The sequence below is a fragment of the Canis lupus genome, chromosome 17 (genome assembly GCF_003254725.2).
Source record: "Canis lupus dingo isolate Sandy chromosome 17, ASM325472v2, whole genome shotgun sequence".
In the NCBI taxonomy this organism is placed as follows: domain Eukaryota; kingdom Metazoa; phylum Chordata; class Mammalia; order Carnivora; family Canidae; genus Canis; species Canis lupus.
Window position 1 is genome coordinate 19145748 of NC_064259.1, and position 14396 is coordinate 19160143.

Sequence of the window (14396 nt, forward strand, 5' to 3'; positions counted from 1 at the left end):
CCTACCTGCTTAAGTTGTAAGCTATTCCTCGGCAATATCAGGAACTTCCAGAGGTTGTTTTTCTTTTTAATCTTTTGTTTGCATTGTCTCTGTTCCATTTTCTTTGTCCTAGGTGATGATATCCTTTTAAATTTTGCTTCTATCACTTTCGGATTTTAATGGGTAGTGATAATAAAGCACATTTGATTAATCCATGATGTTTAATCAAATTTTGTTGCAAAATTAATGGCAGATTCCTGGGGGAAAAATTGAAATAAATCCCTTCATTTTATAAGTCAAAGAAAAAGGAAATTATAAGACTGCCCAAAAACGAATTTCCATGAGAAGCCTGCTATTTGACTTAAATAAAATGTTGAGGTTATATAGAGATTTTTTACATAGCAATACACTTATCAACTTTGACAGCCAAATCAATTTAGACTTTCATTCTGGTGGCAACAAGTGCTAAATCTTTGACTATTAAATTAAGTTATCTAGGGAGACTTGTGTCAGACAGCACCAGAATTCTCTAAGACCTTTTACACAAAATTATGTCAATCAGTTCCTTTGTCCTCAAGACAATGAAGTCATCTTTGGCTGGTTTATATCACTGACTCTATCTGTATGGCAAGAAAAGGGTTATAAATCCATATTGTAATTATAATATTGTCTGAACCTTTTGAAGGCCACTTTCATGTGTCTTACCATTTTCTGTATGCAGAGAACTGGACAAGGCTTTTTCACTTTATTCTAGCCTGCAGAAGTACTTCCTCCAAAATTAGAATACTTATTTAGTTACCTGGTTCTCTGTTCCTCTTCCAAAATGGCAACTTAGCCCAGACAGCAGATATAATCTTAGTAGCATTCAGAATATTGATTACAAAGGCTTAAATCAAAAGGTTTATCTCATTCATTGGCAAAAAAGAAGTAGCTGTGAGTAAGCCAAACATTAGTAAATTGCCCAAGGATTCTTTTCTCTTAAAAAAATAAAAATAAAAACAATACTTCTGTCCATTTTCAGTCATGTTCTCTTCTCTGGAGAGCCAAGAATTTCCTGTCCTGCTCTTGTTTCTTGACAAAGCCACCTAGAAAAGCAGTACTTGAGAACCCGATTTCCAGTGGAGTTGACAAGATTTCTTTCAGAGTTGTGGGTCTAGTCTTTGATCTGTTGCCATGTCAGTGTACATACACAATGATTGAGATCATGAGTGGGTGGAGCTTACTTCTTCTCTAGGCAGCATAACTGGATGTGTTGCTACCCATAGTATGCACTCGATCTGGTACCTGGATTTTTCTTCTAGTCCAAATTTAGATTAACAGAAAATACTTTTCACAAAATAAGAATTCATCATTGATGAAGTCAGCATTCCTATTACAAACAAAACCTAGAAGCTGGGTGCAATGAAAAGAGTAATTGTTTCATCCAGTTACAAATTGAAATAAAATGACAGAGCTTGTAGTTCTTCCATGAACTACTTCAAAATAATAGGGGGAGAAGTTGTCAGTTTTTCTAGAGAGCAAAAGAACATTTAAAGAGGCAGTGTTGGGGATCCCTGGGTGGCTAAGCGGTTTGGCACCTGCCTTCTACTCAGGGCGTGATCTTGGGGTCCCGGGATCGAGTCCCACATCGGGCTCCCTGCATGGAGCCTGCTTCTGTCTTTGCCTCTCTCTCTCTGTCTCTCTCATGAATAAATAAATAAAGTCTTTTAAAAAATTAAAAAATAAAAATAAAGAGGCAGTGTTTTTAATTTCTTCCATTAATCTAAGTTATAAACTCATTCCAACATTATCAACAACCTGGTAGGTTTCTGTCAGTACAAATTCAAGTTCTGGAGAAGTTTCAACTTTTGTAAATGAAGTTTTATTGTAACACAGTCATCCTCATTAGTTTATGTATTATCGTATGAGGTTGGCTTCATACATGGAGTTCGGTTGTACTAGAAACCTTATGGTCTGCAGAATCAAAAATAATTGCTATCTGGCCCTTTCCACAAAAAATTTGTTGTGTTAATTGATCATAGTAAAACCAAAGGTTGAATTTATTAACTTAGCTTTAGTCCTTTGCTTTGGTATCTTTTAGCTTAGTAGAGGCCCAAAGTAAATGAAACATGTAGGTAATAGTAATGGCAGTTTGCTTTCTTTTATTTCTTAAGATCAAAACTTTTTCTAGATTATCAGGCCATAATGATGAGTGCACATGAACAGAATTAGACATTTAAACTTGTTTTAGAGATGTCTGAGTGGCTCAGCAGTTAAGCACGTCTGCCTTTGGCTCAGAGCGTGATCCTGGAGTCCCGGGGTTGAGTCCCACATTGGGCTCCTGCATGGGGCCTGCTTCTCCCTCTACCTATGTCTCTGCCTCTCTCTTTCTGTATGTCTCATGAAATAAATGAAATATTTTAAAAAATAATAATAAAATTTATTTTATACCAAGGTGATATTTAAAGTAAATATGATGGAAATTTTTACAAAATTTTGTACCCATTTCATGAATTTCTTAAAGCCAATCCGTAGCTCCCTCTTCTGTGAACTACAGTAAACATGCTACTCCACCCATTCTTCTTAAGTAATCTCTTCTACTCCTGTGTCTTCAGTGACCTCTTCATGCTGATGATTCTCTTATGTAGCTCTAACCAGATCATATAGTTCTTGTTTGCAGCTGCCTCATGACAGGCATACTTGAATTTTCTTTCCACTAGCATCCCCAATGCAACTTGTCCAAAGTTAGACTCCTCATTCCACTTCCCCTTCTCTCCAGTTCTCATTGTCCCAGCTGTAAAAACTTCTCAAGTTCCAAGAAAGAGTACATAACTTGCTCTCTTTTCTTACTAGGCCTTGTAATCCTGTATCCTCTGTCTCAAACCAATATCTTTTGTTCAACTGCCTCATTCCTGTTCCTCCTCTCTGAAGTGTCTCCTCTGGGAAGCCTTCCCTGACCACTCCCAATCATAAGCACTTACCACCCTGTCTTACAGACACTTGCTTACCTAGCTGCCTTACTTTTTAAATAGCAAGTTCCTTGACTGAGCCAACTGTGACTTTTTTAGTTTCTCTATTGCTTAGCACAGTGGTCTGGCAGGGAGAGTAGATGTTCAATGAATCTCCAAAGAAGTAAATGAATGGAAGGATGAATCTCGGTTCTAGTTGCTGCTGCCAAATGGCTGTGATGCTATTTATGGCCCATTAGGGAGACTTAGCATAGTCTAGGCAAAGATAGAATCATAGAAATTTTAAACCGGAAGGGACTAGATTGTCTGGTCCAAGAAATCCAAGGTCCAATGTGGTGGCAGAACCCAGACCAAAACTCTGATTCTTGCAATTCATTATTCACAAGGTGGTTCTTTCTACTAAAAGTAGGTCATCTGATAAGGAAAACAATTAGAATGTGAGATGAGTCCAAAAAGAAATGTCAAAAAGTATGCTGATATACATGCAATCTCTTATTTACTGTTTAACTTCAAATCCACAGAATAATGTCCAGAATATGTTTTCTTTTCTACCCTCACATATTTTTCTGAAAGAAATTACTTCATTAATAAGGCTAAAAATGCATTAGGAACAGACAAGTACTTTTTCAAAGATCACAACCAAAACAGTTATAATTTAGAGTGCATGCAAAGATGGTCAACATATAAATGAAGATGATGGGGGAAAAAAACCCATCTTCTAGAGTACTAAATGAAAAAAATTAGTTTCTCCATATGTTCTAAGTCAAAATTATTAGAGATTAAATTACAGATGGAGGAAGCAAAAAAGAGAAAATATGTAGCTTTATTTATATAATCTTTTTTTATAATAAATTAATTTTTTATTGGTGTTCAATTTGCCAACATACAGAATAACACCCAGTGCTCATCCTGTCAAGTGCCCCCCTCAGTGCCCGTCACCCATTCACCCTCACCCCCCGCCCTCCTCCCCTTCCACCACCCCTAGTTCATTTCCCAGAGTTAGGAGTCTTTATGTTCTGTCTCCCTTTCTGATATTTCCTACCCATTTCTTCTCCCTTCCCTTCTATTCCCTTTCACTATTATTTATATTCCCCAAATAAATGAGAACATATAATGTTTGTCGTTATCCGATTGACTTATTTCACTCAGCATAATACCCTCCAGTTCCATCCACGTTGAAGCAAATGGTGGGTATTTGTCATTTCTAATGGCTGAGTAATATTCCATTGTATACACAAACCACATCTTCTTTATCCATTCATCTTTCCATGGACACCGAGGCTCCTTCCACAGTTTGGCTACTGTGGACATTGCTGCTAGAAACATCGGGGTACAGGTGTCCCGGCGTTTCATTGCATCTGTGTCTTTGGGGTAAATCCCCAACAGTGCAATTGCTGGGTCATAGGGCAGATCTATTTTTAACTCTTTGAGGAACCTCCACACAGTTTTCCAGAGTTGCTGCACCAGTTCACATTCCCACCAACAGTGTAAGAGGGTTCCTTACATCCTCTCCAACATTTGTGGTTTCCTGCCTTGTGAATTTTCCCCATTCTCACTGGTGTGAGGTGGTATCTCATTGTGGTTTTGATTTGTATTTCCCTGATGGCAAGTGATGCAAAGCATCTTCTCATGTGTGTGTTGGCCATGTCTATGTCTTCCTCTGTGAGATTTCTGTTCATGTCTTTTGCCCATTTCATGATTGGATTGTTTGTTTCTTTGGTGTTGAGTTTAAGAAGTTCTTTATAGATCTTGGAAACTAGCCCTTTATCTGATACATCATTTGCAAATATCCTCTCCCATTCTGTAGGTTGTCTTTTAGTTTTATTGACTGTATCCTTTGCTGTGCAAAAGCTTCTTATCTTGATGAAGTCCCAATAGTTCATTTTTGCTTTTATTTCTTTTGCCTTTGTGGATGTATCTTGCAAGAAGTTACTGTGGCCAAGTTCAAAAAGGGTGTTGCCTGTGTTCTCCTCTAGGATTTTGTTGGAATCTTGTCTCACATTTAGATCTTTCATCCATTTTGAGTTTATCTTTGTGTATGGTGAAAGAGAGTGGTCTAGTTTCATTCTTCTGCATGTGGCTGTCCAATTTTCCCAGCACCATTTATTGAAGAGACTGTCTTTCTTCCAGTGGATAGTCTTTCCTCCTTTATCGAATATTAGTTGACCATAAAGTTGAGGGTCCACTTCTGGATTCTCTATTCTGTTCCATTGATCTATGTGTCTGTTTTTGTGCCAGTACCACACTGTCTTGATGACCACAGCTTTGTAGTACAACCTGAAATCTGGCATTGTGATGCTATTTATATAATCTTTAGCAAGAAAAGAAGTAGTTAAATATTTAATAAAAGAAAAAACTGGGATCCCTGGGTGGCGCAGCGGTTTAGCGCCTGCCTTTGGCCCAGGGCGTGATCCTGAAGACCCGGGATCGAATCCCACGTCAGGCTCCCGGTGCATGGAGCCTGCTTCTCCCTCTGCCTGTGTCTCTGCCTCTCTCTCTCTCTGTGACTATCATAAATAAATAAAAAAAATTTATAAAAAAAAACTATAGAAAGTCACTCAACTTTCATTGAAAATTTAAAATATTTTAAAAATTGTAGTCTACCCAAAAAGCAAAAGTGAATGAATTAGCTACATCTCTTACCAGATTAACCACACAAAAAAGAAAAGTTGTAATAACAATGGCAGAACACAGAATATGCAATTATATTTATAAAGAGACGTTAAGGACATAGAAACATGCTTATGATATAATCATCAGGGAAAGAAGCAGGTCACAAAATTGTGCAAGGTTTTATAAAGTAAGATTTGAAGGAATTATACTAAATTATGGGTAATCAAATTATGATATTCTTTTTCTCCTCACCTTTATAACTCTCTGTACTTCAAGAGTATTTAACTATGAAATGTATTTTGTCAGGAAAAAAAATATGAAGTGTTAGCATAACAGAAATCATAAAAAAGAGATCCATTTTTACTTCTAAAATGTTATGGACTTGCACTTTTGGCTAAGTTGGAGTAACAGGAACCAGATTTATTCTCATCTGAAACAAACAAAAAATAAAAATATGTTGAACTACAGTTTTAGAAATCATTCAGACCATGCTGCATGGAGAGGGAGTCCAAAAGGAACTGGTGGTTTCCCTGAGTTGAGCCCATGGAGCTGGGAGTCCAGGGAAGCCAAGGCAACTAGAGGTCTCAGGGAATAGGACCAGAGAAAAGAGAGTCATAAAGGGAGGTCTGCAGGGATGTGCACAGGGTCCCACTCAGGTTTTGTGTGTGTTTGTATGTGTGCATGTGTGTATGTGTGTGCAAGCCAAGGCCAGGGAAAACCACCTGGAAAAATTACAGGGAACGGTCTGCAAAGTTCACACAGGGCCAACTTCTCTTCCCACTAGTCAGAATAGAAAACTTCATGACTCATGGGGTGTCAAGTAAAATACTCAGAAGGATTTTGTCTCAGTAGCAGGCAAAATAAACCATAAACTCTGCTCTTTTCTCTTGATTGCAAGACCCCAAAGAATTAAACTGTCTCCATGTCACCTAACTACAACCCAGACAAAGGTTGAAAATATTTGAAGGACTTTAGGGGCACCTAGGTAGCTCAGTCAGTTAAGCATTCAACTCTTAATTTTGGCTCAGGTCATGATCTCAGGATTGTGAAATGGTGCCCTGCATTGAGCCCCATGTCTGGCTCCATGCTGGACATGGGGCCTGCTTAAGACTCTTTAAATCCCACCACCCCCAGTCATGTGCACTTGCTCTCTCTTTCTCTCTTGGGGCGGGAAGGGGGAAGTGTATACATATACATATGTATGTGTGTGTGTGTGTGTGTGTGTGTGTGTGTGTATATATATATATATATATTTTTTTTTTTTTTAAGGGCTGTAAGATTCCAGCACCTAACAAGATAGAATTCACAAGGTCTGGGATCAGTCTTTTTAATTACCAGGAATGCAAAGATGCAGGATAATAAAACCAATAATGAGGAGAAAAATCTGTCATCAAAACCCAACCCAGAGGGCAGCCCGGTGGCTTAGCGGTTTAGTGCCGCCTTTGGCCCAGGGCTGATCGTGGAGATCCGGGATTGAGTCCCATGTCAGGCTCCCTGCAGGGAGCCTACTTCTCCCTCTTCCTGTGTCTCTGCCTCTCTCTCTGTGTCTCTCATGAATAAAATCTTTAAAAAAAAAAAAAAAAAAAAAAAACCAACCCAGAAATCATACAAGTAACAAAATGAGTAGACAGGACATTGAGACAATTATAAATTATACATTTATTTCATATGTTCAAAAAGCTAGAAAAGCTTGAACAGGGGGATCCCTGGGTGGCGCAGCGGGTTGGCGCCTGCCTTTGGCCCAGGACGCGATCCTGGAGACCCGGGATCGAGTCCCACATCGGGCTCCCAGTGCATGGAGCCTGCTTCTCCTTCTGCCTGTGTCTCTGCCTCTCTCTCTCTCTCCGTGTGACTATCATGAATAAATAAATTAAAAAAAAAAAAGAAAAGAAAAGCTTGAACATATTAAGTAAAGGACAATATAAATAAAACCAAACCAAACTTTTGGAGGCAAAAAGTACAATGTCTGAGATGAAAAATGTACTAGATGGAATGAGGTGATTAGATATTACAAAAGAAAATATTAGTGAACTTGAAGGTATAATAGTGGAAGCTGTACAAAGTGAAATCATATAAAGACTGAAAAGACGGCAAATTCACTCCAAATTGATCTTATAATTCAGAGCAATCAAAATGTCAGTATGCTTTTTGAAGAAATTGACAAGCTTCTCCTATAATTTATATGGAAATGCAGAGTACCCAGAATAGCCAAGACAGTTTTGAAAAAGAAAAGCCAAGTTGGATGACTGTCAAGTTTCAAATATTACCATAAAGTCACATCAGCCAAGACAATATAGTATTAGTACAAGTGTGGACATGCAGATCACTGCAACAGCCTAAAAATCCAGAAGTAAACTGTTAATGTTAGAGTCAGTTGATTTTTAACATGATTATATCAATAGCTGCTAGTCATCAATCCTGCATAGAAAGGGACAAACTACCAATAAATGCTACAGAATGGTTGGACCTCAGAAACATTATCAAATTGAAAGAAGCTAGACCCATAAGACCTCATATGATTACATTTAAGTGACATTGCCCCCAAAGGGCACATCTGTAGAGACAGCAGATCAGTGGTTGCCTAAGGCTGGAGGTAAGAGACAGAATTGATTGCAGACAAGTCCAGAGGGATGGTGAGGGTGATGACAGTGTCCAGACCGCACTGTGGTGATGGTTGCAGGGCTCTGTAAATTGACTAAAAATCATGGAGTTGTGCAGTTCGGTGGGTGAATTCAAGGCAGCCTAGATTACACCTCAGTAAAGCTTTTAAAAAATTAAAAATAAAAAAGGACAGGGAAAGAAAGAAGAGTCCACAGAGATGACTGAGGCATGGACAAAACTTGGCTCATTTTTCATTTCACACACGTGTTTGTCATACCTTTCCCCCTTTCTTTTTTTTTTTCTAATTTTTGTTATTTATTTATGATAGTCACACAGAGAGAGAGAGAGAGAGAGAGGCAGAGACATAGGCAGAGGGAGAAGCAGGCTCCATGCACCGGGAGCCCGACGTGGGATTCGATCCCGGGTCTCCAGGATCACGCCCTGGGCCAAAGGCAGGCGCTAAACCGCTGCGCCACCCAGGGTTCCCTTTTTTTTTTTTTTTTTTTTTTTAATTTTTTTCTTTCCCCCTTTCTAACTTATTTTGATTACACAAGTAATCTGTCATGTATGTTCATGTATGTTTTTTACACTTAAAAATCCATGTAAACAAAAAAGAACAGAAAAAAAAACCATTATACATAATCCTGGTACTAAGATCAATATGTTAGTGAATAGAAGGCATTCTTCCAAACTTGATATGTTTGTCTGTTTATACTGAAATCTCCTCCTGCCTTATTTTGAAGAGATTGAAATGCTTTCCCTACTTGGTTGAATAGGCTATTTCTAACTATATTGTTACAGATCCTTGTGGAGGGGGAGGTATTCTCTTTTATGAAGCTAATAAATTTATAGTATATTCACATAAATTAATTTGTGTCAATTTGCAGGAATGGTTCCCCAAGGTGAGGCCAACTTTGCTCCATCTCTAAGCCCTGGGAACTCCATGGTGCCGATGCCAATCCCTCCTCCTCAGAGCTCTCTGCTCCAGCCAACTCCACCCTCTTCTGGGTACCAGTCACCAGACATGAAGGCCTGGCAGCCAGGAGCAATGGGAAACAAGTAAGTAAGTTTTTATATATGAGCAGGCCAGGTCCTCTGTAGTACATAAGAACAGTCATGCCTTCACAATCTAAATAGAAGGGTATTGTGACACCTGGGTGGCTCAGCAGTTGAGCGTTTGCCTATGGCTCAGGGCATGAGCATGCGGTCCCGGGATCAAGTCCTGCTTCAGGATCCCTGCATGGAGCCTGCTTCTCCCTCTGCTTGTGTCTCTGCCTCTCTCTGTGTGTCTCTCATGAATAAATAAATAAAATCTTGATTGAATGATTGATTTATTGATAGATAGATAGATAGATAAATAAATAAATAAATAAATAAATAAATAAATAAATAAATAAATAAATAAAACTGGCTGCTGCCATTTGCAAGCTCATGGAACTGAATGAATTTTATGTGATCGCAAAGAGAAATAATGACTTTTAAATCCTTTAAGTTTCAAGTCATTTTAAAGGCAAATTTACACATTTACAGTACAGAAAATATATCTAGTGGCCCCCAACCTTTCCATCCCATCACCAGCATATCTGAAGAATGTGATTAACTCCTGTGTGTAACAGAGCTTTCCTGGGACAGATATAGAAATGGATACTTAAAAAAATAAAAAAAAAAGGTCCTTTATAAAAACTCCTAAAACTCTAAAGTAAGAATGGCTATCAGGATTCATTAGAGCCTGAACAGTGGGCACACAGGCTTCACCCCTCTCAGCATGTTTGAAAGATTTCATAGCAACAGCAAAGGTTTTAAGGCTTCTCAGGCCATTCTGCCTCAGCCAGCTCTTTGAATTTCTAGATTTTCAGTGGCCTCATCTTGCCCATTCTGCTTAGAATTATCTCACTAACGTCATTTTCCCCCCAGATCCTGGCTGCTGAACTTTTCACACTTCACTTGAGTTTTATAAGGCTTTTAATTAGGTTGTGTCTTGGTTCTAATGACAGGGAAGCTGTTTGATCTGACAACATAATAAGTAAGGCAGTTAAAGTTGAAAACTTAAGACCACATTTTCCTAAAGTTCACTGAAAGGTGAGAGGAAGTCTTCCCGTTAGAGAATTGTGTAGCTCTCTGTGAGGACTGTGTGTAAATTAGCTAGAAATGGAACTGTCTATATAAGATGCAAAAAGAATTTAGTCTCCTAATACGTTCTGATCCCAGCTTCCTAAATTCACTTTAGATTCTGTGTTCCGTGATTATAGCTATTCCTCTACAAACACTCTCAAATCCTTTGCCCAGCTCTCCCTCTGTTGCACTTGGCCCTGCTAACAAAACACTCCCTAAAGAAATCCAGCTAAACTCTAGCCTCATACCTAGACCTAAGCATTTAAATGTATCTTGGAAAAAACACAATCCCCCTGACAGCTCTGCTCCCTTTTAGAGTTAAATTCCCCTAAAAGACTCTAACACTGCTTCTCCTTGCCTTGTTGACCTGTAGGCTTTCACCCCTACCACTTACCAGAAGTATCCTTGTCCTCTACAGTGGTCATCAGTGTCCTCTGCAATACCAGATGTAGTGATTATTGGTAGCATTTGACATACTTAAGCATTTATTCCTTCTTAAAGCTCCTTCTTCATTGAGTTTCTGGAACAGCATTCTCTCTTGAGAAAGGTAACTCTCAGTGTCCTCTGCTGGATCTTCCTCATCTCCCAGAGCTCCATTTGAGGGCCTCTGGGCTCATTCTGTCTACTTTCTCCCTTGGTTATGCTGTCCACTCTTAGGGCTGTAAATGCCTATCTCTAGGTACATGACTTATCAATTTAAATCTCCAGTCCAAACTTCTTCCCTGAATGCCATACTGTACGTACAGCTGCCCAATCAGCACCCCACTGTCACTACAGTTTCTTAGGCTAGCATATGGAATATGCTATGGAAGCCACTTCAGGCCAAATTCTTCATCTTTACCTTCCTCCACAGTCCCCACCCCATGATTTAGGGGCTTCCAAATACCTGGTGCTAGCCTAAGAAACTGCAGTGACTGCCATGGGGCTGCCTAAGAAAGCAGAGAGAGGGAGGGTTTCTTTGTACATTGGGTCTAAGGCACTGGTGAACCCCACAGTTCCTTCAGAAACCTAGAATAGGGCAGCCCGGGTGGCTCAGCGGTTTAGCACCGCAATCAGCCCAGGATATGATCCTGGAGACCTGGGGTCGAGTACCACGTCAGGCTCACTGCATGGAGCCTGCTTCTCCCTCTGCCTGTGTCTCTGCCTCTCTTTCTCTCTCTCTCTTTCTCTCTCTCTCTCTCTCTCTCTCTCTCATGAGTGAATAAATAAATAAAATCTTAAAAAAAAAAAAAAAGAAAGAAACCTAGAATAGTGATACTAGTGATGGTAGGCAGACCTAGAATAGTGATGGTAGACAGAGTGATGCTTTTTATTTTTATTTTTTTAAGTATTTATTTATTTATTTATTTGAGAGAGAGAGAGAGAGAACAAGCACATGCACAAGTGGAAAGGAGGGGCAGAGAGAGGGAGAAGCAGACTCCCTGCTTAGTTAGGAGCCTGATACTGGGCTCAATCCCAGGACCCTGGGATCATGATCTGAGCTGAATGCAGATGCTTAACCGACTGAGCCACCCAGGCACTCCAGAGTGATACATTTCAAACATGAGCAGTATGGCAGTCCTTTACTCAGTGCTCACCAACTTACTCAAAATGCAGTATAGGGCCTGTGGAGCCCACATAATCTTGTTCCTGGGTCCCTTTTTGACCTCAGCTGCTATTCCCATCACTCAGTCTGCCACACTGATGTCTGTTTATTCTTCTGTTCTTCACATGTGCCAAGTACATTGCAAACTCAGAGCCTTTGCATTTTTAAATCCCTGTGGAATGTTCTTCTCACAGTAGCCACATGGTCTGCTCTCTCACACTTCAAGTTGCTCCTTAAATGTCACCTTATTAGACATAGATATTAAATGTCACCATATTAAACTTTCCAGATCATCATTTCTAAAACAACAGCTTGTCCCTTTTTTCCCTTCTCTATTTCTCTTCATAGTACTTAACACCTGACATATTGTGTGTTAGTTCGTTTGTTTATGGTCTGTCTCCTCCAACTGGAATAATATCATCCTAAGAGCAAGACTTTGTTTTTGTTTACTTGGGTATGTCCATCCTTTAGAACAGGTGAGCATTTAATGTACACCTATTGTGAACGAGTACAAAGATTCCCTGTCCTACCTCAGTCACTTCTTGGATTCAGGGTCAAATGTGGGCTTGAATTTTTGTTGTACTTTCACAGTTTTTGTGAACTTTGACTTTGCCAAATCATTGAAAAAAGAAAATAGTTGTCACCAAGTCTTTAAGCATTCACACTTGCTTATTTGCTTCATGTGTAAAAGCTTATTAGTCAACACAGGCAGCATGTATTTTGTGACCACTCACTGTTTGTCTTGCACAGTGCAAGGTACCACAAGGAACAGGGGAAAACTGCCCTTGCTGTCAAGTTACCAAGAGTCTAGGTGGTGACAGGAGTAAATGGAGAGAAATAAAACATGAAACAAAGAATCATTTAGTAGAATGATGTAATAGAGTTCAGAGACTGTAATGTGATTCTTTTTCATGATCTTTCTGGTGGCAAGAAAAATAAAGGGTTAAACTAAGCCTCTTTGTCCTGGAACAGTGCAGGTTTGTGTGTAACACTAGGCACTAGGGAGAGTCCTAGCACTTATTAGCATTTTAAAGCCTAGGAAGGCCCGTTGTTTAACCCTTTGGTTTTAGACTTATTTGACCTGGAGCACCTCCTTGCTTGTTAATAATATCTGTAATACGTATGGAAGCCACTTCAGGCCAAATTCTTCATCTTTACCTTCCTCCACAGTCCCCACCCTATGATTTAGGGGCTTCCAAATACCTGGTGCTAGCCTAAGAAACTGCAGTGACTGCCATGGGGCTGCCTAAGAAAGCAGAGAGAGGGAGGGTTTCTTTGTACATTGGGTCTAAGGCACTGGTGAACCCCACAGTTCCTTCAGAAACCTAGAATAGGGCAGCCCGGGTGGCTCAGAGACCTAGAATAGTGATGGATGCTGCAGCAGGGCTTGTCTTCTTCCCATAATGGAAGGAACTGAAATGGAACTCTTGGCAAGAGCAGTTTGAATGAACTTAAGCTAATAGAAGTCTCAAGTATAAATGTGAAAAGAAATTAAACCCTGAACTTTTTTTCACCAGTATGACATCATTGCAGTCCTTGAAGCTTTTGCATGCATTAACTTACATAGCCCTGAGCTGAGCCTCCACAGTGGTGATTTATGGATCAATTGACAAATGAGCATTGTCTGGGGCAGAAATGTTCTCATTAGAAAATAGGCAGCAAACTAATAGGCTTTTCCTCACCTTTAGTTGTGGGGCACTGCCTCACAAGCATACACACTGTACAGACATTAATGGTTCAAAGATGTATTATTGACCATTTCCTAGGAATATAATTTTCTTTGCATTTGTGTTTTATAATTACTTGGAGAAAATTTGCTACTTTTCTTCAGACATGATGAATAGGCTGTTTCTCAGCCTATTAATTTTAGTATGATTACCTTAATCTACTGGAAACTATAAATGTCAGTACATCCTGCTTACCTCCCAAGAGCTAGCAAGGAATAGATAAGCCATTGATGGGGTAAATAATTTTTAGAAATCAAATTCTCCAAAATTAACATTAAAATAGGTGGAATTTTACCAGCAGTTTAATGTTTAACAACTGATAATCATAAAACATTTGATGTTTTGTAGAACTTGGAAAAGACATAATTCACATCATTTTCCTTTAGATATGTCAGTCTGTATCATTTAAAATTTGGGGGTTCAAATATAAAGTTTCAAGTTGTATTCACTTCGAGTTTATTCCATACTATTCTACCAACTAAGAGACATTGGTTTAACATTTAAGATTTTGGTATAAAGCAGTTCAGAACAAGGCCATAAAGAAGGACATCAGTAAAAGAAGCCCTCTGAAAAACATAATTGCCCTTGCATTTTGCTTGTAGAAAAGACATAAAGCCATCTTCTGGCCTGAGAAGACCTTTTGAGTCTTTAAAAACATTATGTTTGCCAAATAAAAATATCTGGTTATATTCCTCTTAGTTTATAGCATAGTGAAAGCAGCCAGAAGCTGAATCCTTGAGAAGAGACAGCAAGCTCTAGAACATTGAATAAAGGCCCTTGAGTCTTAATGTGCATAGTTAAAAATGTGACTTTCTGTGTCCACCCTCAGAA

At 39.2% G+C, this 14396-nt stretch overlaps 1 protein-coding gene across 9 annotated transcripts in view; it reads left to right on the forward strand.

Moving 5' to 3' along the window:
* NCOA1 (nuclear receptor coactivator 1) overlaps window positions 1–14396 on the forward strand; it is a 244671-nt gene that overhangs the window by 218861 nt on the left and 11414 nt on the right. For all 9 annotated transcript variants that reach the window (XM_049096135.1, XM_049096138.1, XM_049096136.1 and 6 more), the window contains one exon: window positions 9029–9200. In XM_049096135.1, the coding sequence (XP_048952092.1) occupies window positions 9029–9200 (172 nt within the window). The remainder of the gene's footprint in view (window positions 1–9028; window positions 9201–14396) is intronic.